The sequence below is a fragment of the Temnothorax curvispinosus genome, unplaced genomic scaffold (genome assembly GCF_003070985.1).
Source record: "Temnothorax curvispinosus isolate PA1 unplaced genomic scaffold, ASM307098v1 QBEX01015484.1, whole genome shotgun sequence".
Taxonomy (NCBI): domain Eukaryota; kingdom Metazoa; phylum Arthropoda; class Insecta; order Hymenoptera; family Formicidae; genus Temnothorax; species Temnothorax curvispinosus.
The window spans coordinates 259,687-279,613 of NW_020225264.1; the positions used below are offsets into that span (position 1 = coordinate 259,687).

At 34.1% G+C, this 19,927-nt stretch overlaps 1 protein-coding gene across 1 annotated transcript in view; it reads right to left on the reverse strand.

Moving 5' to 3' along the window:
• Positions 1-2,495: 2,495 nt before the first annotated feature.
• The window catches only part of LOC112465749 (nuclear receptor coactivator 2-like), a gene marked incomplete at its 5' end in the record, with an annotated part of 29,355 nt that continues 11,923 nt past the window's right edge, over positions 2,496-19,927 (reverse strand). Inside the window, 9 exons of the mRNA XM_025033471.1 lie at positions 2,496-2,918; positions 7,330-7,400; positions 8,601-8,789; positions 15,709-16,026; positions 17,951-18,239; positions 18,596-18,722; positions 18,828-18,940; positions 19,210-19,530; positions 19,657-19,805. Of these exons, the coding sequence (XP_024889239.1) occupies positions 2,847-2,918; positions 7,330-7,400; positions 8,601-8,789; positions 15,709-16,026; positions 17,951-18,239; positions 18,596-18,722; positions 18,828-18,940; positions 19,210-19,530; positions 19,657-19,805 (1,649 nt within the window). The remainder of the gene's footprint in view (positions 2,919-7,329; positions 7,401-8,600; positions 8,790-15,708; positions 16,027-17,950; positions 18,240-18,595; positions 18,723-18,827; positions 18,941-19,209; positions 19,531-19,656; positions 19,806-19,927) is intronic.

Below are 19,927 nucleotides of genomic sequence, written 5' to 3' on the forward strand. Positions count from 1 at the left end.
TAAGCACGCACACGCGCGGACATACACAAACATGTACGTGCGTACTAATCTCGTTCTTTTTTTCTCTTTCTTTCTCTCTCACGCTCTTTCTCTCTTTCACCCTCTTTTTCTCACTGTCTCTCTCGTACGCGTAATATACGTATCCGCGTTCACAGGCGAGTACATGCCTATGTATGTACGTGTACATATTCAGAGTACCTCACGGTTGTGTTTTTTTCTCTTTTTCTTTTACGGAGATTACAACTTTGTAACTGCTTTCGATTGGAAGAAAAAGCAACAGGGGACGAGCAGGCCAAGTATTTAAGTCATCACAGTATCAACATCTCATCGTTCTCATCGTTATCATCCTTATCATCATTACCATCATCATTATCATTACCGTCGTCGTCGTCGTACTTGTTTCCCTCGCGCCACGGACAAAACCGTATTTCATGCTGTACAAAATATCAAGAAACAACGAAAGCAAAACAACGACGCACGTGTAAGTGACTATCAATTTTTTCACTAGACACACTCAACGAACAAATCCGATATTTTTATTATATCACGAAATGACTCGAAATACTAAACAAGATACGATACAAGCTAATTTTCGTCAAATAATTTAAAAAAAAATTCAAAACACGCGAATCCCTTTTCCCTTCGATAAAAAAACTTTCGAAATTTAAAATTTAAAAAAAACAGAAGACGAACGCATAACAAATATAAATATAATACACGCCAAATAACACTAGAATTGCCACGAGCGCGTCCGTCCGAATCACATTTGCAAATCACGGTCGAAACGAAACGGAAAAGAGAGACGGCGAATTAAAAACAAGATTCCGTCGATGCAAAAGAAAACTCGCCGACGTCGTTCCATTCGCGTATACCCCCCCCTCCCCCTTCTCCCCGAGAGTACATCGTTATCGTCAGTCGTCACACACATCCAAAAACCTCTAGTAGCGATTTCTTCCAACTTTTCGTAAGTGGTGAACTTCCTGGAAAAATAAGACACTTGCGTGAGATTTCTTTCATATGTATGTGTACACGCGTATACACACACATACGCGCGCGCGCATAGCATCGTGTGCATATACACGTGTAGGTGTAATTAGATTTCCTCTTTTCTCATTTATATAACAACAGATGTTCATTTAGAAGTAATTTAGTGTGCATCTAAGACCCAAAAGAGAATCATTACCGAGCTATGCAAAATAGAAGATCGATTTCCTTTTTTTTCTTCTTTCTTTCTCCATCTCGCATGTATAGATATATAAATATACGTCAATTTATATATCGATTATACATAAATAATGTCCGCATCTATTATTTATATATAACGCGTACATAAACCCACTATACATATATATACATATACATTTATACAATATATTTATATTTATATATTTATATTTATATAAAGGTACTCTTACTATTGAATAGAAATATGCATATTCCAAGTGTTCAATAATATCAATATTGATATATATATAATATATATATAATAAAATAATATAATAATTATTCTTATTACTATAATAATATAGCAATTGCAACAAGAATATTTGTAATAGTGATAATAATAATGTCGATAATAATAATAATAATAATATTAATAATATACTAATAAAATAAAATAAAATAATTAATAGTTATTACAATATAATAATAGTTATAATCATATTAACAACAACAAGTATTCTTTGTCACATTTTGGTTGCAGATTCTTACAATCACAAATATATTATCCATAAATGTAATAGTCGAAAAAGGATGTTAAATTAAGGAGAATATACGTGAATAGAGTGCTCTATTTCTTTCTTTTTTTCCTCTGTGTATAGAATAATTAAATCCTATAAATAGTATCTATATCTTCAACAGCCAGTGGTATAGTAAAGTATACCTTTTTTGAGGTACCTATATATAGTTTCCTCTCCTTTTTTTCCCCGCTCTTGTGATATACCAAATACAATACTGACGGAGAACGCGATACACACACAGCCACACACGCACGCAAACATTAACACACACACACACATATACACACGTATCGACAGGTAAAATGCGAATGTGGATTCATCGTATGCCTGTGATCGTTATCCCGGTATACGATGGCGACATGTATCTGCGATCATCCGAAGCCGAGACGAGAGCTCGACGAGAGAGAAAGACTTTCCTCAATCAAGACAAACAAGAAAAAATAAACAATCGATAAAAATCATAAAAAGCGACGGGAACGAACGCCGCGAATCGATTCTCTTCCGTGTCGCGATATGCCGCGACCCCGTTACTCCTGGCGAACACCGCGTACCACTCATTGTCAGCCAACAAATCTCGACACAGCCAAACAGAAACGGAAACTTTTGGTCCTTCAGGTTCGAAAAACAACAAAGAAAAGGGAATAGGTCCTGCCGTTTCCCTCTTTTTTTTCTATCTCTCTTTTTCTTTCTATCTCTGCCTTTCTATCTCACTTTTGCCCTCTATTTCTATCTTTCTATCTTTCACTTTTTTTCTCTCTCTCTCGTTCTCGTTCTCTCGTCTCTTTTTCCTCGACTGATCGACGGGCAACATTCTAGAGAGCACCGCGCGCTAGTTTTGCATTGTATTTGGTGATACGTATATGAATACTGACTCCGTGTGTGACGTTACATATAATACAATAGTATCCATTACGTATAAGTGTATATGCATTTTGTAACTCTCTTTCTCTTATTTTCTCTCTATCTCTCGCGCATTTTCTCCCTTTCACACCCTCGCTCTCTTTCCGCGTTTTTTACGTCCTATATATCTCCGTTCCGCTCTCCGCACACTCAAAAATATATTACATATAACTCTTTACTGCATGACGGGATGGTGGCCCGCAGTCACTCGGACTGTAGCAGCTTCTGCAGCAACGACGATTTCGTCGGATCACCTCGTGCCTCCTCCATAGTAATCTGAAATCAAAAGATTTCGTTAAAATTGTATTCGCGATTCCTGTTATCGACTAAGATTTCGAAACCGATCGCGAAGAGTACACATCTATAGAGTAACCGGAATATTTGCAAAAACTACAAGATATTTAAAAAATCAGTTTTTTCGTACTAAAATTTAAATCTCTGATTCTGATACTGAAGTACCTTTGTCTTTGATATCCTAAAAACTCAATTAAATAATAAAATTAATAACGAAAGCAGGCACTATAGAACCAGAAACCGTTTAATAAAATTGAATCCGTGAAAATCTATGACACTGGAAATTTAGAGATTTGTTAAATGAAGAATTAGTAAAACGAAGAATTTACAATACCAAAAAATAATAAAAAATTGTATGGCACTGAACACAAAACTAATTTCTTTAATAATTTTTTAAATCAAAGATCCAGAAATTTATAATATTAAACCAATTATAATACAATTAATGGTCGAAACATTGTGAATGTTACAATTAATAAATGTGGCCAGTTAGGTCTAATAAAAATCAATTTCGTTAATTATTTACTGCCGACGATAAGTTTCGATTCATTTATTATAATGAAATGAAAAATTTACAGCATCAAAGATTTAGGATTTTAAGGATCCGTGAAATTAAGGTTCTGCAAATCCAATATTTATGAAACAAAGAATCAGTGGGTCCAATAAGGAGAGCAAGAACTCTCCAATGAAATATTTCTCCAGCAATCGGTTTCAAATCGCTTTGATGATCGGCAGTCCACTGCGATATTTCCATCGTATAAAATTCGAACATTAATCTAAGATATATTTTTAAATAGCAGCATTAATGGTGCAGCCGTGTCTCGTATATTTAGTAGCCGCGTATACATTTTTATGGAAGAATTATTTAGAATTTAAGATTGCAAGAATCCACGCATTTGAAATCCAATGTCTTTGTTAATCAGATGCGCGAATCCTTTCAATAGCTATATGTCCAAACAATATTTCGCCCTGACAAACTTAAAGAACAGAAATCTGAAGCCACATAGCAACTACACATCCAATATCTCAATGCACAATGATCGCTACTGCAAAATCTTTCAAACGGAATACTCCGCCTTTAATTTGCCAATTGAATACTTCTTACTTCACGATCGATACAAGCGTAACTCAAAAGACTTCCTTATTTTTATAGAATAGATTCAATAGAACAACAATTATTGTACTCTTCAATTTTTGTTTCATATTTCTGATACGTGGATAAAAAAATTTTTAACATGTATATTAATAACAAATATTATCATTAGAGATACATATTATTATCTAGATTGAAATAAATTTTATTTTTTTGCTCGGTACGCGATTAATGCTCTCGATTAATGCACTCGATACGTAAATTACACAAAACTATCGCTGCTAAAAAAATTTCTGTTTTGTAAGCTTATTTTATAAGCAAGTATATTATATGTTGAAACTTGAAAAATTGACTTTAAATTAATGACAAACAATCGTGATTTGGCTTTGAGAGTAACAACGCGGTCATCAGTGCGTAACATATAAAAAACCTGATTTATTTTAACCCGTTGAGGTCACATGGGGTCCAGTGGACCCCAGGCTTTTTTTTTTTTTCTTAAAAGTATACTATTTTGAGAGTAAAACGCACAAAGTTTTTTTACTCTATCTCAAAAAATTTTGATGAATATTTTTGTGAAAAAGGTCAAATTTCTCGAAAAAAATTTTTTTTCTCGCGTTTTTTCAACATAAAAAAATTTTTTAAATTATTGGATTATCAAGAGGAAGTCATAAATTAATTCCAGTTCAAGGTTTGAGTCGATACATCAAAAAGAACGCAAATGGAAACTGTTGTGGGGTCCATTGGACCCCATGTGACCTCTACGTTATTTTTAGGAGGTGTGAGACCTCAACGGGTTAAATTTTAAAAAAATTACAAAAAATTCTAAATTAATGAATTAATCGCGTTCCAATCGAGTTTCCTTACAAATAACTATGATGTACTCGATATATAGAACATTTAGAAAATCGTATAACTTTAAATTTAGAATGTTTTTTTTTTCTAAACCCTCCTTTTTGTAGCATTAGCGGGTTTCCTCATGCAATACGAATAAATCGTTCTCGAAAAAAAAAAAGAAATTAAGGACTACGCGTAGATATCTAGTTGGCTCACTGTGAAAAAGCATTACTAGACGTACGTTATACAATACAACAAATGGTAGTATGATTACTGATTACTCCGAATGAGCTGAAGCTTACAACACCATCACCCTGTAGATATGAAAGGAAACACTTTTTGCTTGGCATCCCCTGGACGCTCAATACGGGAATAAGTGCATTGCGCTGAAATCTTTAAAAATATTGAAAAGAAAATCATGCGCGGCGTATACGGGAGAAATCCCAGATGCTTCTTGATTTGTACGAAAAATTGCTCTCCATTTTAGGTTGTTAAATTTTTTGTGTAAGTAAAATAAAAAATTCAATTTAATAATTAGTTATGTAAATTACTAATTTACGAATTTTATTGAATTTTACTTAATAATCGTCACAATAAGAGTGAAATAATTACAAAAATAAATTTTTTGTATGTTATGAAGATAAAATTTATTAACAAAGTTATATTTTACGTGAAATAGTTTCCAAAACTATTAAATATAATAAATATTTCATTAAATTATTTTAATACGAGAAATACTTCACATTTACAGGTATCCCCTTTTTTAAATAAATTTATGTACCAACTTTTTTAAATTCTTAATTAGATATTATCATTTTTCAATTTTTTTTAGCATTTAAAGGTAAATTTTCTATTAGTTCGACTTTAAATCAATTTTATTGAAGCAAAATCTTAAAATCAATTGAGAAAAAATAAAATTATTTCATATACTCGTTCACTCACATACATAAAACTCTCTTCTCATATTTTCAACCTTTTAAGATATATAATCCGACTATAATCCGAAATCTATATTGAGAAAAGTGATGGAACTTTAAATTCGAGATACGTGAATATATTAAATCCCACATTTATATCATCTAACAACTGCCTAAATTTTCATAAATCTGCAAGTCTTCGTATTTCTTTAACATTTAGAGTTCTACTAATTATTTCCGTCTAATAAAATGTCATAAAATTAGCGTTACGCTGGCATCAGACGTACGCTTGCATGAACGGAACAAAAATTAAAAGAAGTTACTCGCAGTTAATGCAGCCGGTGAAGTACAATTAGTTTCTTGCACAAAATGTAGAACAACTCATGAACGCGCTACATTATGCAGACAGTAGAGGCAATTAACATGTTTAGCTAATGCGCCTCGATAAAGTTTATTTCGAACGAGAATCTACTTGGCGTGGTAACAAGATCAGCTTGTTTAATACTAAACACAGCGTTTCTCATTGACACTGAGTGTAAAACTTAAGCGCCTTTGTCGACAACATTTAACGCATTATTGCAATGCGTGCTTCTTAATAAAAAAAAATGTAAAGGACATTTTTCAAACTTTTTGTAAGAGATATAATATTAATTCTATTTTTGGGGTGCTAAATATTAATTTTATTTTCACTTATAAAAATACCTCTGTTTTTGCAACATTGCTTTTTGCGAAATAAATGTTACATAAAGTTTGAATTTTTAAAAATATGAATTTCGATATATTTTATAAATTGGAGACAAAAATTTCGCGATTTGTTTTCTATCTTTAAAGATTTGTGAGATAGTCGAAAAAGTCACCGAAATATGTAATTAAATTAAATATTTTCATTAATATATTTTAAACTCGCGCGTTAAACAAAAAATGTAAAATATTTATTTAAAGAGTCATAATTAAAGAAATAAATTTAAAGAGTTATTTTTATGAAATCAAATTCCTCCGTCTCTTTCGTCAATTAAACTGGAAAAGGAAATAGAATTAAATAGTAATAGAAAGAAAAAGAAGTAGTAATCAATTCTACAACTATAAAGCCAATCCCTAATTTACAAGATTTAGAAAATTCGTAGCTTCGCCAAATAAACGCTATCTCCCTCGATTCTTCTTTAATTATCAACTATTCAGGGCACGTTCTACTTTAGCATACACAAGAGTCGAATCTCCAACTATATACGGCTCTATTGCGAGAAAATCCGAGAGAATTATCGTCACGTGCGAGTACTGTAACGATAATGCCGAGACACGGTCGTCGAAACGACGACCTCGCATGCATTTGTAGAGCGCTCTAAACTTAAAAAAAAAGTAAGTAACCCCATACAAGTTTTACGCTCAGTGCGCAAATAGAGAGAGATCATTAAACATGTTTCGTGCACAATCAGTTCTGAAGCCAAGCGTATAGAGGGAAGACATAGCATAACAAAATAAAAAAAAATAATAATAAATAAATAAATAATACGTAAAAGTAATTATATATTGTCGGAAATGGGGCTCTTACCCTGGAGGACGAGGGGGCACTTCCGGCGCTCCCCCAGATCTTGGCGGGGCCATCGCTAACCACAGCCTCACCTAGTTGGGACATCGTAACAGTAGGCGTTACCACAGTCTTTGTAGAACTAAAGTATTGCCTCTCCTTACAAGAAGCGGGAGATTACGCATAGCGGAAACGCGCGTGCTTCAGCCTGTACATCGATACGGATTCGGATAGGACTTCCCGATCGACCGAGGACTCGCTTTGGCCTCTCTCGTGAAAGACTTGCGAATTATTGTGCTGACAGTTTTCACTCCAATCAAAGCGCGATTGAAAAATTTTCACGTGGCACTTTCTGCATTCGGAAACTACCTTGGAAGAGAGTTAGGACGGTTGACGCTTTTTCATCATGTATCTCTGAAATTTCTTACGTAGATCTCACGGAGAAACACACGGGGCCTCAGGAAGATACGATTATAAACAAGTGTAATTAGTTGTAACAGTAATCGCGTGCGATGACGAGTCTAGAAAAAAATGTGCGTGATCTACGAGGGTAAAACTATATAATATAATGCTTGTAATACTTTTTCACAGTACTCGCTCATGAAAAGCTCACGTCGTATGAGAGATTAATATCAGGATTGCAAGACCGGAGTTATGTAACATTGGGATTGTATACGATCAAAAGTTCGACAAAATTTGGAGGAAGGTAAGCAATGCCTCTCTATGGAGAAATACAGACTAAAAAGAAATGCAAACTTATTAAATTTAACTTGCCTCGTCGCGAAACGGCAAATCGCCTACGAACGATCGTTAAACTTTCGATTCGCGTATGCCGAGAGAAGCATACTACGAAATCTCGCATTTCGAAAGTGAGCAACTCCCACGCTCTGCCTCACACTTAAATATTTTACGAATGTAAAATGTAACTTACAGATAATAAAAAAAAATTTTACATATATATTTGATATATTCGTACATTTACAAATTAAATTGTATGACCGGTTCTGTCAAAAGCGCGAATAATAAGACATACTACAGCTGCGCAAAACTCTTCATTCGATTCGATTGCTCTGCCATTCTAATTCCGAGCGCAATTGTCATTGTGTCAAAATAAAAAAAAATAAAAAAAGAAAACGGAGAAAAGTATTAACATGAAATGTAGCTTTACTGAGATTCCCAGTTTTGCTATGTGAGCTTGCTCGCTAAGCTAATCATTACCTGAGTAGCCGTTTTACGCAATTACGAGATAAGTTTCCGGAATGCAGCAGACAAAGATTGCGAACTACCCCACGTACCTGCAGAAGGCATCTCGAATGTCAGACCAAGCGCTTCAAGATCGTCCTGAGAAACTTGAGAAACTTGACCAGAAAGATTATTCTGTAGGTTGTTGGGCACTCGTTGTTGCTGCTGCTGCTGTTGCTGCTGTGTTCGCGCGCCGACAATCGCCCTCAATTCCTGCCGCACGAACTCCGAGGTAGCGTTACCTATAACAAGAGAAATCTTTATAAACAAAGCGTCGTCGCGCAACATCGTGTTGCATTTCCTTTGCACAGTCACAGTTCTCAAAATTCCAATCTGTGCGTTATGTGTGTATACGTATGTGTGCGCGCGCGCGTGCGATTTTAATATTAATTTATTGTGTCCGTCACAATGCGAAATACTGCATTCGTGGCACAAAAGTTCTGCGACAAAGATAAAAAAAAATTCATTGAGATGAAAAAATTTATCTTAATGAATAAAATTCAAATACACCTTGATAATGATAAATTCAATTGGGTTGAAAACAGTGATGATTCCATTTGTCGTTCAGTAAAACATAAAAATGTTTCATACGTGGTGTGCTTTCTCTCAATAACGTAGATAACGTAGTATTTCCTTTGGAATTGATTTTCTTTTCATAAACGTTGAGTTATTTATCAATATTAAATATTTTGACAATTAAATCTAGAGTAAAAATTATATTAAAGTCTATTTGAATATAAATGACAAATGTTTTATTTTTTAAATATAAATTTATAGAGGTAAATATATGAAAAAGTTTTTTACATGTGCGAGATAGCGCATATGTAAAAAATTTCATGGTAATTATTTTTGAAAAATAATATGTAAAAGACGAAATTTATCATTAATTTAATATTTCATTTGTCGTACGAATTTTCCGGACTGATCGACCATCGGAGGGAAAAATTTTCAAGTATTCAAAAATTTCTACCCCAGCCAATCAACACAACTGTCATCGAAAAATTTGTCATACGATAAATGAAGTAGGACAGTTAAATTATTCTAGCCCTTTTCTATAGGTCTTCTATTGTTTCTTTCATTTCCCTTGAGGTTCCCATGCATTGTTCCCATCACATCCATAAGAAAGCTAAATCAAATTCTTTTGAATAGGAAAAGTGAAGAATAAACGCGTTATTTTTCACCAGTTTTACTAGACAATGCTTTGTGTGCAATATTTATTTTACTGGTAATTTCTAGGTAAAAATAGCATGGTGACTCTCTTTCGCAGCTTAATCTCCAGATCCCGCACCACACGACCTCTTTTTGTTCTCAGGTCTAAAATAGAATTGAAAGGAAAGAAATTTTCCAAGAAAGAGCACGTAGAATAACACCCAAGAAAGCACTAGGCCTCTTTTCAAAAGACGAGGCTAAATATTGTTTCCGTCTATAGAAGAGTCGCTGGGAACAATGCGCTGAACCGTGAGATAAATATTTCGAAGAGGGTGTCCAAAGTGGTCAAGGTTTTTCGTATTTTAATCTCTTCTTTAAAACCGAGATTTTTCAGATATTCCCTCATATAATAAACTTAAAAAAAAGTCTTCGATCTGTAATCAAGAGAAAACACACGACGTGCCGGTGCTATCTTATCTATTTAATTATCATAAAATTTCAATCATTTATCAAATAAGTGATGCATACATTATGATGGGATTGACAGAACAAAAATGGCGCAAAATATATAAAAATATTAATCACGAAAGCTCGATACACTGTACACAAAGATGCCTCGTTGTTAGTAAATGTTTCCACAGCACGTAAAGATAAGCGGTGTTTGAATTCATCTTTTTTACATTTGTGATATTATATTACACAGATGAACATAGATGTGTGATCTTTCCCCCCTTCCCACTCTGAGAGATGAGAGAATGATTAAGATGTAATAAATCTGACGTCACATTTGCCACTTTCAGCGCTTCCCGCGCTACGCAAAACAGAATGTTGTCCCACCATATGAAATCATTATTCCATTTCCTGTGTGGAATTATATATGCTCAATAGACGCCGACATTCTTGAAATTTTAATGCAAGCCTACGCTATGATATTTTCAACCATGATACATTTTGCGTACTACGAAAATGTGTACAGTCGAACTATCTTAATCTCGATCTTCCCCTATAGAAAGTAATACGTAAACTGGACTTCTTCCTCTTGCGATGGTCTCCCACCATTTCGCATCTGTCAAGCATGCATAGAATGAAAATATGACTAGTGAGATTATGGACACGCACGAGTGTGTGGGACTGCAACATTAGTCACGTTCAGCCGAGACAACGGTTGTGTGCAGCAGCAGTCGAATGTGATAGGTTCTTACCTTTAGATCCAATAAATCCTCAGGTATCTTACAACAACTTAACGATTTGTCCATTTTCATTCTACACGTATGCTATAACAATGTGAGAACCGAAGGGAAAGTTGGGACCAAAAGATTTGCTCAGTCCCAACGAGTTGAAATTAAGGAAGTTCGGCTTATATTTCTTAATTGCTATCGCGATATATAAATTACAATATGGGCTGTGTACCAAAATTCACCACCAGTGTTGGTAATCTATAGTACACGTAACGTATACTATAGATTTTCAGCGCTGGCAATGAATTTTGAAACACAGCTGTGACATAATATAATACAACTCCGTGTCGACACCTTTGATATTTAACAATGCAAAGATGTCCACGATTATGTACAAACAGAGAAACTAATAACGATACCCATAACATTGAGTTATCTTCCAATAACAAAAGATCGCTCAATGTTATTACGTTCAACAGCGTTAATTGCAATGATTTTATTCAATTAAGGAATTAAAGAAATGACGTAAATGGCATAAATTTTGTTTTTTTTTAAATTTTCCATTTCTCAAATTACAGAACTTTATATATGTATATATGATACTTCAATAATTTACATTGACAATAGAATATATGGACGGAGCCATAGCTGCCTATGTAGGCAAGGGGGGTAGCAATAATACGATAGACGTGAGGAGATCACTACAGTCAGTGTACTGACATCAATGACTTTCGTTGACTGACAGTAGACTCTGTTCTATTTAGCTGAACTTCTTGCATAGTCTTGTTCATCTTTTTTCTTTTCCTCTCTAATTCTAAAAAGAAAGAAAAAAAAGATAAACCGCGCGAAAAATTCAACTAAAAAGAACAGGCCTAGTGATAGACAGTGTATTCCCCTCACCGCTAATATCACCTTCCCCTTCGTAAAAGGCTCTGTCCACGTATTCTACTGTCAATGGTAATTCAAGAAAATAGGATAAACAATATAATTCGATTGGGATCATTACAATATTACGCGATTTACAGTAAGATAAACGCAGTGATACAATATCGTAATGTCGTCCTAGTCACAGCGCTATTTGTGAACGGTGCAGGTGATGATTATGCCAAATTATGTATTTTGCGGGACTATGATAGAGATAGTTGCTTGGATTACACGCAGTGCAAGTATGTGTATATGCTACAAGTAAAATATTGAACTTTAAAGTATACAAATTCTTCTTAAACTAAGTCCCACCTATTTTCTATGTCAGAACTGTCTAACCTGTTGAAATCACGCGAATAAATAATAAACAAGAGACAGGATAAAGCAAGAAAAAAGAAATGCAGAGTAAAGTAATCGTTTATAAGCACAGAGTTAGACAGATCTCTTATACGAGGAGCAATCAAATATAAACGGGAATTTCTTTTTTCTTACGGCCAGGTAAGTTACGGCACGGCACTGTGGGCTTGAGGGGATGAAGGTGGGAATGTCTGGTCTCGATTCCGTCCTCGGGACCCTTACCGAGCCTCCGCGTCAGTCAGTAGCACGATGAGCGAGCAGGAGGTGCACCCGTCCGTTGCGCAACATTTTGTGATCAAGTTTCTGATAAAAGAGGAGTTAAACCAGCTGAAATTTTGAGAAGACCTCGTGCTCAGTTCGGGGAATGACAACCCGGTCTTCTTAAAATTTCAGCTGGTTTAACCCCTCTTTCATCAGAAACTTGATCACAAAATGTTACCCAACGGATGGATGCACCCTCTTGCTCGCTCATCGTGCTACTGACTGACGTGGAGGCTCGGCAAGGGTCCCAAGGTCGGAATCGAGACCAGACATTCCCACCTTCATCCCTTCAAGCCCACAGTGCCGTACCGTAACTTACCTAGTCGTAAGAAAAAAATTCCCGTTAATAATTTGATTGCCCCCCGTACATTATTATAAGATACACAAGATTTATTAATTTAGATTATTTTGGATGATTCACCTCGATTTCCATGGTCACATGTTTTCGGCATTACTCTTCATATTTCTCCGCAAGATAGGAAAAGAATTTTCCCGTTAGCTTTTATTTACACTTATGTCCATTTCTACCAATACAGATTAATTTTAATCTCGGTTTAACATACTTTTCGTCTCTTCCTAGTTTTCTAAGAATTATATAAAGATAATAAATAAGTTAAACCGAGATTAAAGTCAATCTGCATTGGAAGAAATGAACATTAGATACATTTTATATACACTTTAAGATATTAAGATGTGACCTGGAAAGAGATGAAACATTCCATAGGAACTGCAATAATCACAGAAACGTTTACCTTCATACTATCATATTATATGATAGTAGGAAGTATTAATATTATATTATATTATTATTATATATAAGAAAGATGATATTATTATTATATAATATTAAAAAGTATTAATTTATGACTCTCCTAACGTCGACTACTTTACTATCTACAATAACTTAGATGAAAAAATTCGAAATTAAATTTAGTGCAACAATAAAGAGATTTGGGTGATAAAAGAGCCGATGTAATATAGAGTCGGCATAATACAATCGACAATATTTACAATTGACAATGTGCAATTATAGTTCTCTCTATCTGATAAATCTGATGAGAACGTGTTAGTATACAGGATGTCCCACTTTTAAACGATCGCCCCTCACAATTTTTAATCTTTTCGATTTTAGAAAAAAAATGTTTCAGACAAAAGTTGTATAATCTTGAAAATAGATTTTTTCGAAAAAAAATTGATGTCACCATTATTTGTCCTCCTTCAGATCACACAATTTTTGTCTGAAACCTTTTTTTTCTAAAATTGAAGAGAATGAAAATTTTGAGGTGTGATCGTTCACAATGGGATACCTGTATATCATAGTGTACATTGATATAAATGATTTTCATCTAATATGGCCACAAGGATGTAAATTATTATCAGCTTACACATATTTAGCATTATAATAATAGTTATGACACTTAATGGACACTTATAATAATGACACTTGATGAAAATTACAATTACATTTAAAAAAAGCGTCATGCAACATTTACCAAATATTCTCATACTTATATAAAATGTTTGTGTTTGAACAAATACATAGAAACAGCCCTTCAGAAGATATTCATGAGTTTGACAATGTCGAATAAAAGTGCGCAATGGCAAAAGCTTTGGTTTAGAAAAATGTGTAAATTAAAAAAATATTAAGTAAAATTAAATTACACATTCATACAATCTATATAATACCGTACTACTGTATAAATTGTATATAATATTACGTAATATTGCATATATAGTTATATACTATATATATAATATTATATAATATATTCTAAATATATAATTATATACAAAAATTGATAGGTCCAATATGGAAACCAGAATATATCAATAATAGATATAATTACTAACATGAAATTAACTTTTGACAATAAAATATCAAATATTGCTCCCTTATCTTAAATGATATATAGTAGATGGACTAATTAGATCGTAAACGGTGTCGTTACGAGGCAGTACGCAATGTACGCTCCAGCGTAGGACGCAAAGTTTTGATAGTCAATAATTCTTGAAGTGTCCAAAAATATGTGAAAATGGACCGTTCTGTCAGCGATAATCTGCCCCTATCTGGCTCAACGCCGCGCTGCCCGTATATATAGATCACATAAATACTTCCAATGTACTTTAAAAATCTTTAAATCAATATAAAACTTCAGAATTAAAACTTTATAACAAAAACACAAATTATCTGATATAAATACTATTGAACTGTTCGATGAGATAAATCTATGTAAAACAATATTTTCAGATATACAACAAAACACTTTGCAATCACCCAATTGATATTTTAAATAAATTAGCTTAAAATGGCTTTTTGGTAATATTTACCAATTTAACAAAAGCGGTCTGAATATTATTACTATGCCAATATAATATCTGTGACTACTGGTGAAGCAATTTTTCAAAATTAAAATTAATCCAAAATTACCTCAGAAGTACAATGATGCAGAAGCGATTATCCGATTTAACAATCCTATTAACTGAGAATGAACTGGTCAATAACCCCAATTACAAAAATATTGTAGGAATATTCGCAAAGACTAAGACTAAAAAACATAATTTTTAAATAACTTTTTTCTTATTTTTATAAAATATGTATATTATTAAAAAATAAGATTTAAATATATTAATACATTTAACAATATAAAAAAATACAAAAATGAAATAAATTAAAAAATTTGTTTAAATATAAAAAGATAAAAATATAAAAAAGAAAACAGAACCACTATTCTAAACTTCGTTCGTGGTTCTGGGCAATATTCTGGCGTATATATATTAACGCCAAAAACGGGAATTTTTGAGACTATTTTTTATTTGCTTTTGCAGCTTCGCGTTGGGGCGCGCGAGCGAATCCCAGCGTTGGGGCGACTAAGACGACAGTCGTAACGTCACCGATTGTAAAACTGAAAGATATTTTTTTTTTTTTTTTTAGATATATCGAGTAATAAAAAGGCAGACAAATATCCGAAGCATTTGCATGGTGAACATTTCGATAAACATCGTTAAAAAGAAAAGAGAGGAAAAGATAGAGAAAAAGAGAGCTTTACATGTTTCCAATACACCCAATACATGCTTTGCATCCGCTAAAACTGCTGCTGCTGCTGCTGCCGCTGTTGAAAGTGATGATAGTTTCGATGATAAGACATAGGTGGGTTGCAGGGGATATAAGTATAAGGGTGATACGTATGGCGGCAGCAATGACAATTATTATTATTATCTTCTAACGGGGGACCACAGGGTCGTGATGATGATAATGAAGTGTCACATGACATTAATAAGTCACATGACTTACCACCCATTTGGTGATTGACGGGATTACCGGAAGGCAGTGACCTGGCATCTTGCGCCTCCCCGCCAGACGGATAGAGCGGTACTGACGACCGATCGTAACAGAACTGACTGTTCTGCATGTCTGCCGTGTTGATAGTGTTTGCGTTGGTGTGTTGATATAGCATGGGGGTATGTTGTTGGCTCGAGAAGTGTTGTGTATTGGTGGCGTTATGTTGATTATGGGTAGGTGTTCCCGGACAAGCCGAGTGTGAATGACTAGGTGAAAGAAGAGGTTGTTCCTTACTCACGCCGCCGTAGTGCCGAGGCGAGCCAATCCCACCTGCAACATCAATTGTGTATACCCGGACTGCCCTTCGCCAGCCTTTTGCCGAAACATTTAAAACGCTTCTATTTCGCTTTCATGTACCATGCCAGCGCTCATTGTTAAATAGCCACGTACAATAATATCGAGATCAAAAAAAATCTATATATCGAATAAATTAAACAACCGGGGTGAATTAACGCACCCGGAAAGCGGGTTCGATTCTGCTAGCCAAAAGTCAAAAGCAGATACTCATATGCCAAATAAATAAAACTCTGGTATTTCCGAAATTGTGAAAAGGTAAGTCTCTCGATTTAATGATGCTATTTTTGTTGGGTCTTATATTCGCAAAGAATCGTCAGTAAGTATTATATGGACAGTCATAGATATGATATAATTAAAAGCAATCGAAAATTTTGCGCTATAGATATTATTGTCTCGTTTGATAAAAAACTCTTTATACGTTTTTTAAATTAACTCACATATAATAAAATTCATTAATCTCACTCAATTTATTATATTATTTTATATCCTATAATTATACTGGAATACTAAGCTTATGTTAAAAAAGGAATTTGTTGAGCTTTTTCACGAGTGAGGAAACAAAATTATAAGACTTTCTGCTTGAGAGAGTAGATAAGAAAAAATTATGAGAGATAAGAAAGCGTTTCAATCTCTAGTATAACACATCGCTCCAATCATAAATTATTAAAAGATTAAATCCACAAATTATGCAAAATCTGCTACGTTTCTCAGAGTCACGCTTTCCTTTCTAAAAAATTTGACACATTACGTAATTTCTATTCACAGAAAAACATCGAGATGTACAGGCATAAAAAATACTAATAAAGTCTATGCGCATACCCGACTAATCTACGCACGGCTTCCACAATTTAGTAGATTAAACAAAGTTAATCTTAATCTGTACATACTTACCGACCTTGGAACAAAATCTTTCAGTATATTTCAATCACAGCTTCCATCGCGCGTATAATTGTATGTTAAGTCGCATATCGGCTTTTATTGTAAAAATCAGCTCAATGAGCCTCTACGTAAAAACTATTGCGCAAATACTTATTCAAGGCTATCTTTACTACTACCCGCGAAAGACACGAAATCGAGTTAACATATTTAAACGCATTAAAACAGACCTATTTAAGAATCACGCAGTAAACCTCCCTCTTATTAAGAGACTCATAGATCGCGTGAATCACATTACGACTTAAACATTAAATAACATTATACTAATCAGAATACTCTGTAGAGAAGTCGATTTACCGATATTAAAAATTATACTTGAAACATACAGTGAAACAAAGAATATTATAAAAAGTAGTTATAAAAATAATTTTAATTGCCATGCAAATTCTTTCTTAAAAACATTCAAGTTTTCAACGTATTTAAATCAATTAAAACAAATATAGTTAAACACGCGTTCGCACGGTAAAACGACTTCCCGATGCTTATATTAACGATGCATATATTTCTAATCTTACAACTAAATATATAATATCCGTCATATTGTTCTTTTGCACACCACATAATATAAAATCCCATATTTGTCATTACTTCATTCACTACTAAACAATGAAATATCCAAGTATAATTTTCTATTTGATGACTAGTATACAGTATACTAAAGTATACTAGGGTATAGTATACTTATATAGTATAATTTAGTATAATTTAGTGTACTAAATTTTTTATATACTAAATTCTTTATATATATATTTCTAATTAATATTAGTCAAATATTTTTCATTGTTGCAAATTCGAAGGAATGTTTCCTATACAACCGCACAACCGAATCCTTTTCTCTTTTTCTTCAATCTGCCCTGATTATTTTAACTGCGATAATCCTAATTATATTTTAGCGTTAAAACGGGGGAATATATGACGATCATTCAAATCCGATAATTTATTAGTACGAATAAATGTATACCTGGCAACTGAGTCGTAGCAGAAGGTGTAGACGTGGTTCGTTGCAGTCGATACTGGGCCGACGGATTTGGTGCACCAGTATTGGGACCCGGTGGGAACTGGCTAGCCGTAGGCGACGTCGGTGGAGGAAACGCTTCGGCAGGAAACGGGGATTGCCTGGCGGAGGCTGCCGTCCCCGGCGAAGGCATCGATCTTTGTTGTTGCTGTTGTAACTGTTGTTGCGCCGTGACCTGCTGTTGCGGCCTCACCTGGTTCACGTTGAATAATCTCGGTGTGTTGCCGTAATTGCCCTGGCGCATATATCGTGCAAACGTATAAAAATATCCAGAGAAATAAAGAAATGACAAATATAAAAAAAAAACTATAAAGCAGAGAAAGAAACAATATATGTATCATATAATAAAATATAAGTAGAAATTTAATGTATAATAAAATTCAAGCTTGTAATTTTTATGCGTTGCATTGACACTTAACTTGCATGGTTAATCACATAAATATTAATTAATAAACTTTTTTGCATGTTTTTATCTTTCCAATACGATCATTAAGCCTCAATTAATTCTAACTAATGCTTGTAAAAACATCTTGTACGAGTATTTTGTGTTTTATTGTAGTTAATCTGAGGTAACAATGTTTTCGCACTCACTTGTGCCACCCGTGGGGATAATGGTTGCGGATGAGAGAACGACAATATACCGGCCGGAGAATGTGGCGAAAGCCTCGCCGCGGCAGACACTTGTTGACCACTGTTGAAATTGTTATTCACAATATGGCTGTAGCAAAAAGAAAATCATGTGATGAGATTTTTAACAAAGCTATGTTAAGCATCTCGACTTAAATAAGCAAACCCGGGGTGCTTAACATAACAAAATACTCACTGCTGTGGTATCGTCGATGGATGAGAATACGAATGAGCGAGTCGGTGACCAGAAGCCATCTGGACGGAGGCCCCATAGCCTGGAGAAACTTGTGAATCTGGGACACTCGATCGCTGAATAAAAGAAAAACATTGCACATTTCTAGTAGTTATTTTGCATTTTTTAGAAACAAAACATTGTAGTCAACATTTTAATTAGAAATGAATTAATGCAACTTATCAAAAAGTGCGAATAATTATATTTGTACAATTCGACTTTGAAATTTTTAATATTCGTTATTATTATTAGATATAAAGTCAAAAGAGCAAGAAGTTTCTGTAATTTTTTATTTCTAATTTCTCCTAATGTTTTACTTCTTGTGCTAGCATGATAAGCTGCACACCTGCAACGACACATTCGGCGGCGCAACGGTATTGTTCAAAAGGTTGTCGATGTTAAGGCCACTGCTAATTTGATCCGTCGCAGTAGCATTCGATGGGATAAGCATCTGCTGTTGCTGCTGCTGTTGCAATAATCGTTGCTTCTGCTGCTGCTGCTGTTGCTGAGCTATAAGCTTAGAACGCTGTTGCTGTTGTTGTAACTGCAACTGCGTAAATTGGCTGGTTTGTCTAATGCCTGGTTGGGAATTAAACCTCATCCTGGTCTGTTGGTACATAGGAGGTGGCTGGTAACTGTGACTTGTCGTCACAGGCGTGGTTCCCAACTGCAACAAATTCAGCAACTTAGAATTTCTTTATAAAACAACAAATATAAATTAAAAAATAATTTTGAAGAAGGCGGACAAGATCCAAAATAAGCGACTTAATTGAAGAGGAAAACTTATATATACCGCAGTGGAATAGGCTGGTGGTGTGTTAGACATAGTCATGCTGGAAGATGTCGAATTCACGACACTCTCGCACAACATCAACGACTTCTGAATAGCGCTAATTGCCATTGACTCGTTCATGACATTGCTCTCCGGCACTTCGATAGCATCTGTAAGATTTCGTCATAAACAAATCTGTTAGGTAAAAAGTATATTTAAAATAATACTTAAAAGTATAATCTTCAAAATAATACTTAATAAACTAATAAATTGAAAATAATACTTAGTATAA